This window comes from Dendrobates tinctorius, unplaced genomic scaffold (genome assembly GCF_039654945.1).
Source record: "Dendrobates tinctorius isolate UK_male_01 unplaced genomic scaffold, ASM3965494v1 ptg000140l, whole genome shotgun sequence".
NCBI lineage: Eukaryota > Metazoa > Chordata > Amphibia > Anura > Dendrobatidae > Dendrobates > Dendrobates tinctorius.
This window is the reverse complement of record NW_027361808.1, coordinates 9351308-9372559: the sequence shown is the minus strand read 5'-3', so window position 1 is coordinate 9372559 and position 21252 is coordinate 9351308. Positions and strand designations below refer to the sequence as shown.

General features: G+C 46.6%; 1 protein-coding gene across 1 annotated transcript in view; it reads right to left on the bottom strand.

Moving 5' to 3' along the window:
* The window catches only part of LOC141049002 (kinesin-like protein KIF28), a 327138-nt gene that overhangs the window by 242445 nt on the left and 63441 nt on the right, over positions 1-21252 (bottom strand). The window contains exon 5 of the mRNA XM_073545091.1: positions 1549-1773. Within this exon, the coding sequence (XP_073401192.1) occupies positions 1549-1773 (225 nt within the window). The remainder of the gene's footprint in view (positions 1-1548; positions 1774-21252) is intronic.

Genomic DNA, 21252 nt, shown 5'->3' with positions numbered 1-21252 from the left:
AGTCCAGTAAGCGATTCATCCCTGGAATCAGGCTCTCTGACCCTACATCATGCTGCTCTCAGATAACAAAGCAAAAGCCTGCTGACAGATTCCTTTTAAGATTTTGCATTGGGACTAGAAGAATCCTTTGTGTCCTGGTTATGGATGATCAAACACATGCTCTAAAGGCCCCATCACACTAAAGGCCCCGTCTCACTAAGCAATCTCGGTAGCGAGATCGCTGCTGAGTCACAACTTTTGTGACATAACATCTCACCAGCGAGATCGCTGTGTGTGACAGCGATCAGCGAGCGGCCCCCCTGCCGGTATCGCTGATCGCTGGAAGAAATCTCTGGACATTTCTTTGGTCGCTGGGCTCCCGCTGGCCAGCACGCATCGCTGCGTGTGACAGGCGGGAGACCAGCGATCAGGTGTAAAAAGTAATAAAAAAAATTAAAAATATAGTTATTCTCACCTTCCGACGTCGCGTTCAGCCATCCCGCCTCTCTCCACGCTCCGGTCCCAGTGATCCTTTGCACGAATGACCGCGAGACTTTGTTATCCCACGAGACTGTGACATCTCGCGGTCATTCTCGCAAAGGATCACTGGGACCGGAGCGTGGAGAGAGGCGGGATGGCTGAACGCGACATCGGAAGGTGAGAATAACTATATTTTTTATTTTGATTCTATTTTTTACAGGATGGCCAGCGATGCCGGGCGCTCGGCATCGCTGTGCTGATCGCTGGTGAAGCTGTCTGTGTGACAGCTCACCAGCGATCACATAGCGATTTACCAGCGATCCTGACACCTTCATATCGGTGTCGGGATCGCTGGTAAGTCGCTTAGTGTGACGGGGCCTTTAGCGACTTACCAGCGATCCCGACACCGATATGAAGGTGTCAGGATCGCTGGTAAATCGCTATGTGATCGCTGGTGAGCTGTCACACAGACAGCTTCACCAGCGATCAGCACAGCGATGCCGAGCGCCCGGCATCGCTGGCCATCCTGTAAAAAATAGAATCAAAATAAAAAATATAGTTATTCTCACCTTCCGATGTCGCGTTCAGCCATCCCGCCTCTCTCCACGCTCCGGTCCCAGTGATCCTTTGCGAGAATGACCGCGAGATGTCACAGTCTCGCGGGATAACAAAGTCTCGCGGTCATTCGTGCAAAGGATCACTGGGACCGGAGCGTGGAGAGAGGCGGGATGGCTGAACGCGACGTCGGAAGGTGAGAATAACTATATTTTTTATTTTTTTAATTATTTTTTACACCTGATCGCTGGTCTCCCGCCTGTCACACGCAGCGATGCGTGCTGGCCAGCGGGAGCCCAGCGACCAAAGAAATGTCCAGAGATTTCTTCCAGCGATCAGCGATACCGGCAGGGGGGCCGCTCGCTGATCGCCGTCACACACAGCGATCTCGCTGGTGAGATCGCTGTTATGTCACAAAAGTTGTGACTCAGCAGCGATCTCGCTACCGAGATTGCTTAGTGAGACGGGGCCTTTAGTGTTACTGTAAAGTACACATGTTCATAGCTCTTAAAGACCAAACACAATCAGCCATACCTGTTTAAAGCGAATAGTGATGACCATGTGGGAGCGACTGCTGCTTGAATTCATGCTCGTTGATGCTGTTGTTCTTGTTTTTTTCCCTTGTTCCATTAACTTTTCAATTTGTGCATAGCTTTCACAGGGTACACGTTTCAGACCATCAACATAAAATCCCTGCTGCTGGTCTTCCCGTACCTTCAGACCCTCAGATTTTTTGCTTTCAGACAATAGATCTGTGACCTAAGTAAAAACAATCAAGTTGTGTTAGCAATCTTTCAGTTTAATAGAACTCGTTACTTTTTTAAATACCGCATATTTCCCCCAAAAGGTAAAAAAATTATATTGGGTGCAAAATAAATCACGAAACAAATTTAATTATTAGACAAAGATAACACAAGTAAACATAAAATGCAGTTTTTCAATTAAGGTCCTTATTATTAAGGGAAAAAAAAATCCAAACTTAGAGGGCCAGGTGTGATAAAATTATAGCCCCCTAAACCTAATACCTGGCTGATCCATTTTTGCATCAACAACTGCAATGAAGCATTTGAGACAACTGTCACGAGTCTTATACAACAAATTTTGGCAAAATCCTATTTGCAGAATTGTTGTATTTCAGCTTCATTAGAGGGTTTCAGAGCATGAACCACCTTTTAAAGGTCATGCCACAGCATCTGAATTGGATTAAGGTCAGGACTTTGATTAGACCTCTCCAAAGCATTAATTTTGTTTTTCTTAAGCCATTCAGAGGTGAATTTCCTGCTGTGTTTTGGGTCATTGTCCTGCTTGATAACCCGAGCACCCTTCTGCTTGAGGTAACGGACAGATGGCTTGACATTCTCCTTCAGGATGTTTTGGTAGACAGCAGAATTCGTGGATCCATTTACCACAGCAAGTCTTCCAGGTCCTGAAGCAGAACAGTCCCAGACCATCACACTACCACCACCATATATTACTGTTGGTATGATGTTCCTTTTCTGAAATACTGTGTTACTTCTATGCCAGATGTAATGGGATATACACCTTACAAAAAAGTTCAACTTTTGTCTCATCAGTCCACAGAGTACTCTCCCAAAAGTCTTGGGGATCATCAAGATGTTTTCTGGCAAAACGGAGATGAGCATTTATGTTCTTATTGCTTAGCAGTGTTTTTTTATCTTGGAACTCTGCCATTTTTACCCAATCTCTTTCTTATGGTGGAGTCATGAATACTGACCTTAACTGAGGAAATTGAGGCCAGCAGTTCTTTGGATGTTGCTCTGGAACCTTTTGTAACTTCTTTAATGAGTCGTTGCTGCACTCAGGGTAATTTTGGTCAGCCGGCCACTGCTAGGAAGGTTCATCACTGTTCCATGTTTTCACCATTTGTGGATAATGATTCTCACTATGGCTCACTGGAGTCCCAAAGCTTTAGATATTACTTTATAACCTTTTCAAGACTTATATACGAGGGGCGCCTGAAAACTTCGAGGCACACCCATGAAATCTTTTTTGCATGGTCTTGTTTTGCAATGCAATATGTTATTTAGTTAGTTGAATGGTCTCATGAGCAATCTGGATTTATTTTGATTTTTTTTGTTTCTGATACAGCATTTTAAAGTTGGGTCGCAAGGCTGAAATATGGAAATGGAGAAGTTGGCAAAGTTCACACATCGGCTGTTGCAATGGCTGCAATTCCACCTTCCACCAAGGTGCTTTTTCATCTGTGGGAATAGGTGATAGTCCGAGGGAGCCAAATCAGGTGAATAGGGTGGGTGCTGAAGCAGTTGGAAACCACAGGAGTGAATTGTAGCAGCCGATGTGTGAACTTTGCCAACTTCTCCATTTCCATATTTCAGCCTTGCGACCCAACTTTAAAATGCTGTAACGGAAACAAAAAAAATCAAAATAAATCCAGATTGCTTATGAGACCATTCAACTAACTAAATAACATATTGCATTGCAAAACAAGACCATGCAAAAAAGATTTCATGGGTGGGCCTCGAAGTTTTCAGGCGCCCCTCGTATCTCAATTACTTTTTCTCATTTGTTCCAGAATTTCTTTGGATTGCAGCATGATGTCTAGCTTTTGAGGATCTTTTGGTATACTTCATAGGTCCTATTTAAGTGATTTCTTGGTGTGACAGTAATCAGGCCTGCATGTGGCTAGGGAATTTGAACTCTACTTCCCAAAGATGTGAAAAACCCCAGTTAATTTATGTTTTAAGGGGTGGGGCGGCAATTACTTTTTCACACAGGGCCCTGTAGTTTTGGATTTCTTTTTCCCTTAATTATAAAGACCTTTATTAAAAAAAGGGAATTTTGTGCTTACTTGTGACAAACATGCAAAAGAAAAGGAAATCAAGAAGGGGGCAAATTTTTTTTCATACAACTATACAGTACATACAATGTTGTCCAAAAAAAAATGTATACCCATTTCAATATTGGTTATTTATGCCCTTTTAAAAAATGTTAAATGAATAATGGCAGCAACATGTAGAATTGTTTCCAAAAAAATGTATGTAGTCATATGATTGTGTAGGGAGGTAGAAGACCTCAAGTCAAGAGAATTTAATGTGAACAGTAATAAATATGAATGTTTTTATGGTTACATGTTTTTGTAAAGGTTTGCATTTTATCCTTATGGCCGGTTTGTGTCGCGATTTCCCTGAAGGTTCTACCTTAAGGCAGTTCCTGGGGATTGGAGAGGTCTGTCCACTAAGGGAACCACTACAAGTCACAGATATTTAGTTTGCATCACTGAGGGTAGTATATAGTTAACGGTTTGGAATAAGTCACTGGGAGGGGTAGATCAGACAAGAAGGGGATGCACTTACTGCTTTTAGTCAGGAGAGAGTTCAGTCAAGTTCAGAGGAAATGCTAGACTGTGACAATGTTTGACAATTTCAAAGGTAGTGGTGCATCAGCGGCGAAGGGGTCCTGTAAGTGCCAAGTCTCAAAACAGTAAGAAGACACACCTGAAGTCTCATGCAGATCCCGGGGCAGTCTTAAGCCTAGGGCCCAAAAGAGGCATGGGGTGCCATATCTCTGTTTTCCCCTTGATTAAGATGATGGCCGGTTCTCAGTGAGAGGAAAAGATGGTGGGTCTTAGGGAAGCTGCTATGCTGGATATAAGGTCCCTGGTACCAACAAGAGCTGTTGAGGTGGGAGCACGTCAGGTAGAGAGGGGTCAAAAATTGTACACTGGACAAAGGGAACATTATGCGGAGGGGATTCTGTCTCACACTGTGTGCTGCAACCACATGTATCCAAATTGCACAGTAAAATTGAACCTGTTGAACCAGACCTAAGGTCTCCTGTCATGTGTGCAGCCAAATTCATTCCCACATGTACTACAAATCTAATAGTAAAATTACCATATTTTCGGATTATATGATGCACTTCCCCCCCAAATTTGGGGGAAAAATGGGGGTGCGTCTAATAATGCGAATATACATTTCCTTCCACTGTGGAGCAGGGTCCCAGGTTGCTGCTGGAGGAGGCAAGAGTGGAGCGTTGCTGCAGGCCACAGGCTGAGATGAGGTGGTGTTCGGATGTGCTATGCTGCGGGTGTTCGGTGGTGCAGGTGCTGCACTGACATTTTGTAAAAGCTGGGAGCCCCCGCACTTCCATGGTTTACTATGTGGTGGACTCTGGGAAGATGGAGATCTCGGCACCAAGATCTTGGGAGATGAAATCTCAGCGCCAAGATCCCCATCTGTGCATTCATCGCCCCTGGCAGCCATTTTCCTGATGTCCACCGCATAGCAAACCACAGAAGTGGGGGGGGCTCACAGCTTTCACAAAATGTCGGCAGAGCCCCCGCACCATCGAACACCTGCAGCGTTGCACATCTGAACACCCTTTTCTCCCCAGTCTAGTCTGGGGTCGGCAGCATCGCCCCACTCCTGCCTCCGCCAGCAGCATCCCTAGGACCCCGCTTCACCGCAGCCAATACCCCTGGTAAGCAATAGGACACATGGATTAAAAGCACCACCATCATTTTATTAAAAAAAAGTTTTTTTTCCTATTTTTCTCCTCAAAATTTGAGTGCGTCTTATAATGCGTTGAGTCTTATAAATCGCAAAATACGGTAATACAAATATTTTTCAGGTTGAAGTGTGTATCATTTTTTGGGGCTACCCTATACATATATACTGTGTATATATATATTGTCTTTTTTTACAGTTGTTATTGTTATTATTTATATAGCACCATTAATTCCATGGTGCTGTACGGGGTTACTTCAAAATACAAATATCACTTACAATAAACAAACTAACAATGACAGACTGGTACAGAGGGAAGAGGACCCTGCCCTTGCGTGCTTACATTCTACAGGATGGTGGGGAAGGAGACAGTAGGTCAGGGGTTGCAGTAGCTCCGATGGTGTTGAGGTGGCCGCATGGTCGATACAGTTTGTAAGCTTTTTTAAAGAGATGGGTATACAGGTTCCATCTGAAGGATTTAAATGTAGTGGATAACCGGACGTGTTGGGGCACAGAATTCCAGAGGATGGGGGATATTCGGGAGAAATCTTGGAGGCGATTGGGTGAGGAGTGAATTAGCGAGTAGTGAAGGAGGTTTTGGGAGGACCTGAGATTACTTGAGGAAAGATATTGGGAGATTACTTCAGAAATATATGGAGGTGAAAGATTATGAATGGCTTTGTAGGTCAGTGTTAGTAGTTTAAACTGGATATGATTGTAAGGGGGTGAAGTGCAGGAAGAGCCGAGAGAGAGTTGCCTCCTCTGCTCTGTGCCCGGAACCATTGAGCAGGGCAGCAGGTTCCCCAAGGGATACAAAAGCAGCCTGTTCAGCAGCCAGGAACAGGAAGGGAGGAGAGCTGAGAGTGAGAAAAGTGTGCAGGTTTTCCTCAGAGCAGCGCAGATAGGGGAGAACGCCGACACAGACCGGGAGAGAGATTTCCGGTACCATTGCCAGAGACAGAGAGACCGCGCACAAAGACTGCAGATGTGACACCCCAGAGGCCAGTTGTCACAGTGACATTACCTCCCTCTAATGGGTAGTCATGCTTGGAGGCAGAAAGGGACCCCATGCCAGGCAGCGTAGATTTAATCACAATTTCCTGCTGCAGGTCAGAAAAGTGAGATGCCTTATAAATTCTTGCCAGCAGAGGGGGTTGGTGAGTCAGCTAGAAATCAGCTGAGGTTGTCATGGAAACGAGAGCAGCTGTGAGCAAATTTCAAGGCAGTTAAAACGTGAGGTAAAGAGATCTTTCTGGAAGTTCCTGTCAGTTCAAGAGAGGCAGCTGATCTGACAAGAGGGAAAGGACAAGAGCAGAGACTGAGAGACTCTAGGGAAGCTAAAATACTGCATATAGCAGACCCCTGAGTGAAGCGCTAATAAAGAGAAAACGGACATTAGAGTCCTAGGCTGACAAGAGCTGTACGCCCTGATAGCCGAATCTGAAAGTACAGGAGATTGTAAATTCCTGTTCACATTGAACACCTGAGGGCACGTCAGCGGATAAGGAGCCCGGGGCCGACGGTGAAAAGGACGGTACCTGTGGAATAGGCTCATGCTGACAGCCGTACAGGTTAGTGAAATCATCACGAATAGAGGGTCGCAGCATAGTTATATACAGCGGAGACCCACACACATAGCGCAGAAAGGAAGGTCCTAAATCCCCACCTGGCAAGGTGGATCCCCTGAATGCCTCCAGGTGAGCTGGACTCATTCCATCACCTGTATGTGGTACTCTGGACTACAACCAATTACCAGTAAAAGGTAAAGAAGCTGCACCTCTCTGTGTCTTTCTCTCATTTCTCTGCACCCCAACATTCACAGCCATTTTTTTACTATTTATTTAACATCTTTGCCCTGGGACTACAGCCCTACCTGTGGAGGGCTACAACATCATAGCTGTGCCCAACATCCATCCCAGAGAAGCAACACCGCAGCTCTGGTCACCTCTGACTAGAATACCACAGGTGGCGTCACGTATTTCACCATCTAAAAACTTTATTTTCATTTTTACCACAAATACCACACAATGTTCCCCTATTTTATTACTGGACGCCTCTGGGCCATGGAACGGGTCGCCGTCGCCGTGACACCGTCCCCCATGGAAGTCGACGGGCCCGGTACCGAGTACCCCCAGGCCCTGCGGGGCGCTCCACAGACCATGAGTATGTGAAGCTGGGTACTGCAGTGTCAGCAAGGTTGCGCACTCATCCCTGTAATAAGACTTTTCCCTGCAAAGAGACTGCACTCTGTGCTAAGACTTTTCCCTGCAAAGAGACTGCGCTCTGTGCTAAGACTTTTCCCTGGATGCCAAGGGAAAGGAAATAAAAACAAAAAAGAAAGGGAAAACCGATCCCTCTCTCCAGTGAAAACCAATATAGTCAATTTGTCATCTCACACTTTCACCAGCGATGAGGAAAAACTACTTAGAAAAGGTTTATCCTTTTGTCCTACAAATAAGAGTGATGGATTTGAACAATTTTTAGATGTGCAAAAATATATCCGTAAATTGACCCTGATCCGACACTATGAGATTCAAAAATTATCTGCCTCTTCCAATACCAGTGATAATAGTAAAACTAATGTTCCAACTGATGATACTAATCCCTCTCTACACCTGGATGTGAGGGCTAAGTCCCATTACTATCCTGTTGAAAGTAGAGGTCACCACCTAAAAACTTTTTCTGACCTCCTTCTAGATCAGCTCCACAATCTTCAACTGAATCCTTCTATGTCTGACAAACCTAATTTAACTAAAAAAGAGATTCTAGCCCTCAAAGAGTTGCAGAAAAATACTGATATCATTATAAAGCCTGCTGATAAGGGGGGAGCTATTGTGGTACAAGATAGATCTGATTACATTAAAGAGGCCAATAGAATCCTCTCAGATACTAATTTTTATAAACCTGTCAAAAATGACCCTATGCCATTTGTTATTTTTTCATATAAACATTTAATAACTGAAGCCTTCTCTAAAGGCCCTTTTACATTTAGCGATGCACCAGCGATCTGACCAGCGATACGACCTGGTCAGGATCGCTGGTGCATCGCTAAATGATCGCTAGTGAGCTTTCATACAGAAAGACCTCACAGCGATGCAGCAGCGACGCAGCGCACGATACTTACCATTCACACACAGCGATCCTGCGTCCTCCCGCCCGCCTCCACGCGTCGCTCGTCGTCACAGCAGGAAGCCCAGCAGGAAGCAGACGACGAGAAATGGAGCCGGACATTCTCGCGCGATCAGCGATGAGCAGCGGGGGAGCCGGTCGCTGGTAAGTATCACACATAGCGATATCGCTAGCAATATCGCTAGAACGTCACAAAACCAGTGACGTTTTAGCGATATTGCTAGCGATATCGCTTAGTGTAAAACCCCCTTAACAATGCCATAAATGAACAAAAAAATAAGTTTCTTACCATAAAAAACCCCTCCACACCCTTTCTCTATCACCTTCCAAAAATACACAAAAATACTACTAGCCCACTAGGGCGACCTATTATTTCTGGCATAGGGTCACTCACTAGCAGTCTAGCTTTCTATAGTGACAGGATTATGCAGCACCATGTTATGAGTCTAAATAGTCATCTAAAAGATTCCACTCAATTGATTAACCTTACAAAGAGCATTAAGTGGGATGACAATTACTGTTTTATCTCCTTTGATGTATCTGCCCTGTACACAAATATAGACCACCAATTAGGATTAAAGTGTTTTGAGAAATTTTTTAATTCCGATGCTAGACTGTCTGATACTCAAAAAATGTTTTTACTGAGAGGTGTGGATTTTTATTTTACATAACAATTTTTTTCTTTTTTAGGGGTTTTTTATCATCAGACACGTGGGACAGCCATGGGATCACGGGTCGCACCTACTTATGCAAATCTTTTTATGGGTGTGTTTGAGGAGGATTTTATTACTACAGTTGAATTTGCAAAAAGCATAATCCTTTATAAAAGATATATAGATGACCTCTTTTTAATATGGGACAGCATGCCCTGATGAAGTGAGCTGGGACAGCTCAGGAAACGCGTAGGCACCAATAAATTTCCTTGAATTATACCTACAGCAGCGCAGTGTATCATTGCACCTTAAAGCCATCTTCACTTACAAGACTTTTCCCTGCAAAGAGACTGCGCCCAGTGACAGAGATATGACCTGCTTAGAGAGACTGTACCACGTACGAAGTTCCAGTGACCCTTGTGTTAATGCAGAGCCCCTGATTCCAGTGAGAAAGCACCGCTGCGGAGTTGGAAAGAAGGACCTGGAGCATAGGGGATATCGTTTGTCTCATACCCCTCTGGCTCCCACAGTAACCCCTTATATCTTGGCTGGACATTGTTAAAGGCACAGGATACAGAGTACTTCAGACGACAAGCACTGCTGGTGATTCGGCGCCAATGTGGGTGGCCGCTCAGGCCACCCCCACTGTCCATATTTATAGAAACATACAGGCCATTAACACCCAGAAACTTATGAAGAACTTGCAGTCTTCATTGGCCCCTATCTCCTCCCTCTCATGTCCTGATTCTGCACTGAAGCATTACAATGAAACACTTCAAAGTGCCCTGGATGAATTTGCACCTCCAATACATAGAACAACACTACACAGACAGCGACAAGTGTCTCTTTGACACTTTTCATTCCCTGCTCAACCCAAAAATGCAGGCCCCAACCACAGAGCTTGGAGCTGACGATCTGGCCAATTACTTCAAAGAAAAAACTGACCATATCCGACAGGAAATTTATCTCCCAATCACCTCATACCATGCACTGTCCTCCCTCCCCCACTGCATCTAGCTCACGCTCTGATTTTGAACCAGTCACAGAAGAAGTAAGCAGGCTCCTTGCATCTTCTCGCCCAACCACTTGCACCAGTGACCCATTTCCGTCACATCTCCTCCAGTCCCTATCCCCTGCTGTCACCACTCACCTAACTAAAATATTTAACCTCTCTCTTTTGGTATCTTTCCCTCGTCAATTAAGCATGCCATCATACATCCACTACTTAAAAAACCATCCCTCGACCAAAACTGTGCAGCTAACTATAGACCTGTCTCTAATCTTCCCTTCATCTCTAAACTCCTGGAACGCCTGGTCCACTCCCGTCTGATCCGCTATCTCTCTGATAACTCTCTTCTCGACCCTCTCCAATCCGGTTTCCGCTCTTTACACTCTACTGAAACTGCCCTCTCTAAAGTCTCTAATGATCTACTAACAGCTAAATCTAATGGTCACTACTCCATGCAAATTCTCTTGGATCTCTCTGCAACATTCGACACTGTGGATCATCAGCTCCTCCTCACTATGCTCCGCTCCATCGGCATCAAGGACACCGTTCTCTCCTGGTTTTCCTCCTATCTCTCTGACTTCTCCTTTACTGTATCTTTTGCTGGTTACTCCTCCTCTCATCTTCCACTTACTGTTGGGGTTCCTCAAGGATCAGTCCTAGTCCCCCTCCTCTTCTCTTTGTACACTGCCCCTATTGGTCAAACAATCAGTAGATTTGGTTTTCAATACCATCTCTATGCTGATGACACCCAATTATACTCTTCTTCTCCTGATATCACGCTTGCCTTTTTAGAAAACACCAGCAATTGTCTAAATGCTGTGTCTAACTTCATGTCCTCACTATAACTGAACCAGTCAAAGACTGAACTCCTTGCGTTTCCTCCCTCTAATAATGTACCTATACCCAACATTGTCATTTCTGTGTGTGGTTCCACTATTACTCCCCAGCAACATGCCCGCTGTCTTGGGGTCATACTTGACTCCGAACTTTCATTCGCCTCCCACATCCGATCACTGGCTCGCTCTTGTTATCTGCACCTCAAAAACATTTCTAGAATTCGACCTTTTCTTACTTTTGATTCTGCAAAAACTCTTACTGCTTCTCTTATTCATTCTCATCAAGACTATTGTAACTCTCTTCTAATCGGTCTCCCTCTTAGCAAACTCTCCCCCCTCCAATCTGTCTTGAATGCTGCAGCCAGGATCATATTCCTCGCCAATCGTTACACCGATGCCTCTACCTTGGGCCAGTCATTACACTGGCTACCCATCCACTCCAGAATCTAGTACAAATGTATTACCCTCACCCACAAAGCTCTCCATGGCTCAGCACCACCCTACATCTCCTCCCTTATTTCAGTCTACCACCCTACCCGTGCCCTCCATTCTGCTGATGACCTGAGGTTAGCATCCTCAAGAATCAGAACCTCCCACTCCCGTCTCCAAGACTTTTCACTTGCTGCGCCAATTCTTTGAAATGCACTTCACAGGTCAATATGATTAGTCCCCAATCCCTACAATTTTAAGCGTGCCCTGAAAACACATTTATTTAGACTGGCCTACCGCCTCAACACATTAATCTAACTATCCCTGTGTGGCACAGTCAAAAGTTTTACTATAACCAGGTTCCCCGCATCATGTTCCCACATGCTTTATGCATCTATTATCCCTCTGTGTCTGTACTGTTACACACTTAATATTATGGCTGGTCCAAACAATCAGGGCAATTGTTACCACCCACCTTTCATGTCTACCTTTTTCCTCATAGATTGTAAGCTTGCGAGCAGGGCCCTCATTCCCTTTGGTATCTGTTATGATCTATGTGATTATTGTTATGCTGTAATGTCTATCGTCTGTACAAGTCCCCTCTGAAATGTAAAGTACTGCGGAATATGTTGGCGCTATAGAAATAAAATGTATTATTATTATTATTTTTAAGAGTGACCCTTCAATCAAGACCCCTTCAGACTGATAAGTTCCTTCATAGGAAAACTACCCTTTATACCGTTTAATACTGTTGATGCTTTTTGTCTGCTTGCTTAACTCATTTTCATAATATTCATATTTACACTGTTAATTTTGTCAGTGTTATCCCCTGTAAATAAACCTCCCTTCAACTGTTGGTCCGTCTGTTCCGTGGTGACATACTCATCTCCTGCACTTTATTACATGCTGTTAAATTGGGAGCCAGTGAAGGGATTTGCAAAGAGGGGAAGCAGGAGTGTAGCGAGATTAATTAGTTGGGCAGCAGAGTTAAGGATGGACTAGAGGGGTGCGAGAGTGTTAGAAGGTAGGTCACAGAGGAGGGTGTTGCAGTAGTCGAGGCGGGAGATGACTAGGGCATGTACAAGCATTTTGGTACAGTGCGGGTTGAGGAAAAGACAGATTCTGGAAATGTTTCTGAGCTGGAGGCGACAGGTGGTGGCGAGAACTTGGATGTGTGGTTTGAAGGACAGGGCAAAGTCAAGGGCTACTCCGAGGCAGCGGATTTCCGGGACAGGGGAAAGTGTGATTTCATTTATTGTGATAGATCGATCAGGTAGGGAAGATATGCGAGATGGAGGAAAGATAATTAGTTCAGATTTGTCCACATTGAGCTTGAGAAAGCAAGAGAAGAAGGAGGATATGACTGATAGACACATCTGGGATTCTGGACAGCAGAGAGCTAGATCCGAGTGTCATCAGAATATAGATGGTACTGGAAGCCATAGGTCTTTATGAGTTGTCCCAGGCCAAGGGTATAGATTGAGAAGAGAAGGGGTCCTAGGACAGAGCCATGAGGGACACCAACAGAGAGAGGGCGAGATGAGGAGGTAGTGTGGGAGTAGGAAAAGCAAATTTGTTGCTAAGCTATGAGGAGTTCCAGGATAGGGCAAGATCTTTGACACCAAAGGAAGAGAGGATCTGTAGTAGGAGGCAGTGGTCAACTGTGTCGAAGGCAGAGGACAGGTCTAGAAGGAGGAGTATAGAGACTTGTCTGTTAGCTTTGTTTGTAAGTCATTAGTAATAGAGTTGAGCGACTTTTGTTTTTTTAGGGTCGAGTTTCGTTTCGTAAAACCCGACTTTTCCAAAAGTCGGGTCGAGCAAGATCGGCCGATTATAGGGAAAAGTCGGGGTCGTCCCGAAACACGAAACCCAATGTAAGTCAATGGGGAGTAAAAGTCGGCAGTGAGAGGAGGACAGGAAACACACAAAGCATCAATTCTTCTTACTTAAGCTTGTCAACCTTAATTAACTTCATAATACAAGTTACGCACTGAAAAATGGGGGTTATTTGGCTAAAGTTGTGGGGGGGTAGGGCTGGCTCCAGGTTTTCATGTGCCCTGGGCGAAAGAGCGCCCCTTTAACACATACCACAACTCATCATGCTCCGATACGGCAGAGAAATAGCGGTATAGTACAATGAAAAATACTTCACTTTTTACATCTCATGACGAGGCCCATCTATTTCTCCATACAGAATCATTGGTCCCATATAATGTTTGAAACAGTATATGATGAGCTCCACATAATGCTACAGTATATGTTGGTCCCCATGGATGAAGCTCCACTGTCTTATGGGCCCAAATAATGCTCCAAACATAATGGGCCCCATTTCTAATGCTCTAGTGTATAATGGGCCCTGTAAATGCTGCTCCAGTGTCTGATGTCCACCTTTGGAATGTTCCAGTGTATGGTGGGCCCCATCTATCATTCTCCAGAGTATAGTGCTCCCCAAAAATTGCTGTTCCAACATTGAAAACAATCAAATAAGTCTCCTCGCTAGGGAATCCCTGTACTAGTCTGGACTCCTCGTCGTCCCCATCTTCCATCTCACTGCACAGTATTTCAACCTTGCAAGTGCTGTGATCCTGAGCAAGCAGGGGGGGCCCACTCGTTGGCGACGGCACTGGCACAGGGCCCCTGATAGTACGGTGGTGTGTCTGATGGCGGGTGGGCCGAACCTGCACTTTCATCTGCAGCTTCCTCTTTGTCACCGTGTAAGATGGAACTGTATATGGGAAGGGTAACCTGAGTTTCATCAGGGTCAGATTCAGGCCGTGTAGCGTGCGAGGGGAATGTAGTGGCCTGGGTCAATGTACCAGCAGATTCATCGAGCAGTGGCTGGGCATCAGTGCACTTGTGTCGCCCCCAGGAGTACGGTCGCCACAGTGGCATTACCTTCCTCCTAGGGAGTGTGATGTCATGCTTGGGAGCAACAAAGGATCTCTCTAGCAGGTTATCTGATTGGGCGGCGTTATTCCCACGAGTCATGACCCTCCAAACAGCGTTCATGAAGGCAAAGTGTTTGTTTTACGTGGGCAGTATGGTTGCAAAGCTGAACCTTAAAGGAATGTCCAGAAGGGCACAACCAAGAGTGGAGCCTACGGTTAAATTCGACTCCACCTGGGAAACCTCAACCATGCCAGCTACAGAACAGATGCACACATTGCAAGCTTAATTCCGTTAATGAACGAGACTCCGTCATGCCCCGCGGTCCGAGTCCGGCTTACTAGAGGGACACGTGAGGCTCTGGCACATGAGATTGGCCAATAACTGGTGTGTCATGCCCATACATGTCCGTGGCTGCATGTGCGCTACACTGAAAAGGCCAGCGTTTGTCGCTTACAGGTGCAGATAACCCGCTGAACGTTAGTGATGGGGATCACTGATTACAATTATTACCCGCGAACGATGATTTCCCAGTAAGTGCAGGTCAACCGCAGTTCCGGAATTAGGCCTAACCGTCATTCCTGAAAAAATGAAAAACTTACGTGTGCAAACCACAGGTGCTGTAGCTTGCTTAACAGCTCGCCAGCCGTTCTCATGCCCAGTATGGATTACACGTGATTGCACAAAGGTGAGAAAGGGTACCGTATCCCCGGATAACATGTATGGATAGCGTATACATTCAAAATATATGTCTATACATCAGGAGGCAGGCTCAGACGGTGTTAGGCCCAGTATGGATTGCACGTGATTGCACAAAGGTGAGAAAGGGTACCGTATCCCCGGATAACATGTATGGATAGCGTACACATTCAAAATATATGTCTATACATCAGGAGGCAGGCTCAGACGGTGTTAGGCCCAGTATGGCTTGCACGTGATTGCACAAAGGTGAGAAAGGGTACCGTATCCCCGGATAACATGTATGGATAGCGTACACATTCAAAATATATGTCTATACATCAGGAGGCAGGCTCAGACGGTGTCAGGCACAGTATGGATTTGACGGCCCAGACTACACAGCGGAGGAGCATGGAGAGGTAAAGATTGCAAATGCTGGGGCCCTGCCCAAGCAAGGGGGGCCCACTCGTGGGCGTCGGTACTGGCACTGGGCCCCTCATAGTACGGCGGTGTGTCTGACGGCGGGTGTGCACCACCACCGTCAGAGACACTTGATTGCACTATGAGGGACCCTGTGCCAGTGCCCGCGCCCAAGAGTCGGCCTACCCACCTGTCCAGGGCAACGGCACTCGCACGGTGTCGTGCGCTAGGTGGTGACCCCGGCCATGGGGGGGGGAGGCAGCACAGTTAGGGAGTTTTAGAAAGTGGCATATGTTGATGTTGGACATTCAGCTGATGCAAAAGGCGAAATAGGTCAAGTTCCAGGAAGAGGTGGACCAAAGCAAGCCATTTTTCTATCACCCTATGTGTCATCAGGGGAAGGTGGGACAAAATCCTTGGAAACCCATGCATGGTTCATTTTAATGAAGGTTAGATGATCCACAATTTGGGTTGACAGACGGGTCCTTTTTTCTGTCAGGATTGATCCAGCTGCACTGAAGACTCTTTCCGATAGCACACTTGCAGCTGGGCAAGCGAGCTCCTGTAAGGCATATTGTGCCAATTCAGGCCAGGTGTCCAGTTTAGTGGCCCAATAGTCAAAGGGGAATGACCTGTGTGGGAGAACATCGATATGGGAGGAAAAGTAGTTTGTAACCATAGTTGACAACTGCTGTCTCCTGTCACTTTCCATCGATGCAGTATTAACAGTTGAGTGAGCGGTACTTGAAAAATCAGTCCACAACATTGTCATGAAACCCGTCTCCAACGCCACTTCTGCTGTGTGCACCATGAACACCTCTGCCAAGCTGCCCCCGGCCCGTACGGCTCGTGTGAGAACCATCACCGCTGCTGTGTGCTGGGAATGCCTCAAGCAACCGATTTACCAGAGTTGCTTGTTTATTAGCCAATATTAGGTCAAGGTTCTCCTGTGGCATGATGTTTTGTAATTTTCCTTTATAGCGTGGATCCAGGATGCTGGCCAACCAGTAGTCGTCATCGTTCATCATTTTGGCAATGCGGGGGTCCTTTTTAGGATCTGCAAGGCATAATCTGACATGTGGGCCAATGTTCCCGGTGTCAATGATGCACTGCGAGTGCTGGTTGGAGGAGCACTTTCTGGCAAATCCACATCCCTCCTGTCACGCACAAACCCTGTACCAGACCTTGCCATGCCAACATTTTCACTTGCCCCACGAGATGCATCCTCCTCCCCTAAGTAATCATCCCCATCATCATCCTCCTCCTCCTCTTCTTCCTCCACCTCGTCCAGGAGAGGTCCCTGAGCAGACAGTGGCTGAATGTCATCAAGGATTCCCTCCTCCTCTTCCTCCTCATCAACATTGGCTGCAGACGTCTGCTCCTTAAGGTGCGTCAAAGTTTGCATGAGCAGACGCATAAGTGGGATGCTCATGCTTAGGATGGCGTCGTCTGCGCTTACCAGCCGTGTGCATTCCTCAAAACACAGAAGGACTTTACAGAGGTCTTTCAGCTTCGACCACTGCACACCTGTCAACTCCATGTCTGCTCTCAAAGTGCCTGGCTGTGTATCCTCCCACAAATGCATTATGGCCTGCCTCTGCTCGCACAGCCGCTCCACCATGTGCAGGGTGGAGTTCCACCTTGTTGCAATGTCGATAATGAGGCGGTGGTTGGGAAGGTGGAGCAATCGCTGCAGCTTCTGCATACGAACGGAGTGTACAGGCGACCGGCGGATGTGCGCGCACAGTCTTCGCATCTTCTGGAGCAGGTCTGTTAACTCCGGATAATTTTTGAGGAAGCACTGCACCACCAGGTTCAAGGTGTGAGCCAAGCAAGGTATGTGGCTGAGTTTTGAAAGGGCTATGGCTGCCACAAAATTACGGCCGTTATCACTAACTACCTTGCCTGCCTCAAGATGTACACTGCCCAGCCATGACTCAGTTTGTCGCTTCAAGTACTCGGCCAGCACCTCGGCGGTGTGTCTGTCGCCCAAACACATCATCTGCAACACAGCCTGCTGACGCTTTCCACTAGCTGCTCGATAGGGGGACACCTCGTGTGCAACAGTGGCAGCTGCAGATGGAGTGCTCGTACGACTGCGCTCTGTGGACGAGCTTTCGCTTCTGGAGGAGGAGGAGGAGGGTCGAACGCCTACAGCCAACTGTTTCCTATACCGTGGGCTAGGCAGCACTGTCCCACCACCGCTGTCCCCTGTGGACCCTGCATCCACCACATTAACCCAGTGCGCAGTGATGGACACGTAACGGCCCTGGCCATGCCGACTGGACCATGCATCAGTTGTGAGGTGCACCTTTCCACTCACTGACTGCTTGAGTGCATGGACAATGCGGTCTTTTACATGATGGTGGAGGGCTGGGATGGCTTTGCGAGAGAAGAAGTGGCGACTCGGTAGGTCATAGCGTGGTACTGCATAGGCCATGAGTTCGTGGAAAGCTGCGCTTTCCACCAACCGATAGGGCATCATCTCAAACGAGATTAGTTTGGCAATGTGGGCGTTCAAACCCAGTGTACGCGGATGAGAGACTGAGTACTTTCTTGACCTACTCATAGTGTCTGGGAGGGTGAGCTGGACTTGAGAGCTGCATATGGTGGAAGTAGCGGTGGACAGGGCGGACTGAGAGAGGGTTGATGATGGTGATGGAGTTGGTGTTCTTTCTGATGGCCTAGATTCAGTATTTCGTTGATATAACAGTGGGATTCCCTGACTGCTGTGGCCTTGCAACGACACCTCAACATTTGCTGCTGTGCTAACCGGTGGGCTTACAGTGGGGGAAACAATGTAGCGTTGCTGACTACCTTCTTTGTGATCAGTTGCACATGTGGCACTTGAGGTTTGGTGTTGTGTCCACGCTTGCAAGTGCATGCTGGTTAAATGTCTAAGCATGCAACTGGTATTCAAATTTTTCAGATTTTTCCCTCGGCTAAAGGTCTTTGCGCACTTCTTACAGATAACCTTGGCCTGATCCTGAGGATTTTGTTCAAAAAAGTGCCACACTGCACTCTTCCTACTTTGGCAGACATTTTGCGGCCTAGCACGCTGTGATCTTTTGACCCTCTGGACAAGCTGTCCAGCAATTCTTTTGATTTTTGGAACCTGTCTTTGGAGTGCTCCGGGCCTGCCAGATAACAGCTGTTGCGATGTCGATGTCTGCTGTGGATGCTCCTCATCTGAGCTATTGGAAGCAGCACCCTCTTCCCCCAATGGATGCCAATCTGGGTCAACAACTGGGTCATCCATCACCTCCTCTTCAATGTCATGTGCACCTTCCTCTGTGTCACCATGTATGGTGGTATAGTGTGCAGGAAGGGGCACCTGAGTCTCATCAGGGTCAGAATCTGGCTCTGTACACTGCGAGGACAATGTAGTGCTCTGAGTGAATGTACCAGCAGAATCATCTATCAGTGGCTGTGCATCAGTGCACTCCATGTCAGATTCATCTTGGCCTGGGTAATTCACCATTTCACTTGATAATCCAGGCATGGTACGTGATAACAGCTCCATGGAGTAATCAGTAGTATGGCCTGCGTCATCCTTCAATCTTGGTTGGGGTGAAGGACACAAGGAAAGGTGTGGTTCATGAACATGAGCCTCCAATGACGACTCAGTGCTTTTATTTTTTACAACTTCAGAAGAGGAGGCGATAGAGCTGGAGGAAACTTTTTCCTGATGCTCTGGCGTTAAAAGCGGTTTGCCAACTGCTAGAAAACTAAGCCTTCGAGGCCTTGTGGAGCCAGACGATGACGCAGGCTCAACACCTCCAGCATTCGGTCCTATTTTGCTTTTGCCACTACCATCAGATCCACCACCAACACCATCATTACCAGCTGCCAACCCCCGCCCAATTCCACAGCCTCTTCCACCAGCCTTCCTCATTTTTGGTAGAAATGTAGACAAAATCCAACAAACTATATAGTAATGTAAAACAAGGTACAAGGTTTCTATAGGACAGGGGAGATTTTGAATTTCTGCAGACACTTGTGGACACTGGACACTTTTGGATTGTGTGAGGCCCACTGAATATCAGAGCGCTATGTCACAGGCTCGATGGCACAGGTGTGAAAAAAGTGACTACAGGATAAGGGAGTTTTTGAATTTCTGCACACACTAGTGGACACTGGACAATTTTGGATTGTGTGAGGCCCACTGAATATCAGAGCGCTATGTCACAGGCTCGATGGCACAGGTGTGAAAAAAGTGACTACAGGATAAGGGAGATTTTGAATTTCTGCACACACTAGTGGACATTGGACACTTTTGGATTGTGTGAGGCCCACTGAATATCAGAGCGCTATGTCACAGGCTCGATGGCACAGGTGTGAAAAATGTCACTAGAGGATAACGGAGATTTTGAATTTCTGCACACACTAGTGGACACTGGACACTTTTGGATTGTGTGAGGCCCACTGAATATCAGAGCGCTATGTCACAGGCTCGATGGCACAGGTGTGAAAAAAGTGACTACAGGATAAGGGAGATTTTGAATTTCTGCACACACTAGTGGACACTGGACACGTTTGGATTGTGTGAGGCCCACTGAATATCAGAGCGCTATGTCACAGGCTCGATGGCACAGGTGTGAAAAAAGTGACTACAGGATAAGGGAGATTTTGAATTTCTGCACACACTAGTGGACACTGGACACTTTTGGATTGTGTGAGGCCCACTGAATATCAGAGCGCTATGTCACAGTCTCGATGGCACAGGTGTGAAAAAAGTGACTACAGGATAAGGGAGATTTTGAATTTCTGCACACACTAGTGGACACTGGACACTTTTGGATTGTGTGAGGCCCACTGAATATCAGAGCGCTATGTCACAGGCAGAAATTGGCTAGTGTATCACAAACTACAAGGTGTATGTAGAATTGGGCAGAATAGGAATCTCCCTAGAGTGTAGGTCTGTAAGAACGGAACAAGTCCTCCACTTATCCTTCCACAGTGACACACAGATAGCTTCACTGTGGCTGTGATAACAGCCGTTACACGGTACTGTGTGAGGAGCGTACACCGCTGTATGGTGTGAAAAAATGCATGCTCAGTACCTCAGCAGGACAAAAAAAAAATTGGGATTGCTTTTGAAAAAGCAGTTTGCAGAGCAGTGGGTAAACAGCAATGCAGCTGTCAGGAAGCCTTAGAAGGCAGCCTAACAACCAACACCGCTGATCCACCACAATATAGCCTCCCCTTGCACTGCACACACAGTGACTGGTGTGTTGTACAGGCAAAATCGCTAGCAGCAGAAGCAGTTTTTTTTTCTTCTTCCCTGCCTAACGCTCTCCCTACAGAATCAGCAACCTCTCCCTATTCTAAGATCGGCAGAAGTAAGATGTCGGTCGGCGTGCACGCCCTTTTATAACCCCTGTGACGCCCACCAAAGCAAGCCAATCACTTGCATGCCCTTCTGAAAGATGGTGGTGACCCCTGCCTATGTCATCACGTTGCCCACAGTGTCCGTGGATCCTGATTGGCTGAAAAAGAGCGCAAAACAAACTTTTGAAACGCGACTTTGGCGCGTAAGTCGCCGACCTCGTGGCCGACCTCATCCTAGGGTCGGGTTTCGTTTCATGAAACCCGACTTTGCCAAAAGTCGGCGACTTTTGAAATTTTTCGACCTGTTTCGCGCAACTCTAATTAGTAAGTTTGGTCAGGGCAGTCTCAGTGGAATGGTGGGGACGGAAGCAAGATTGTAG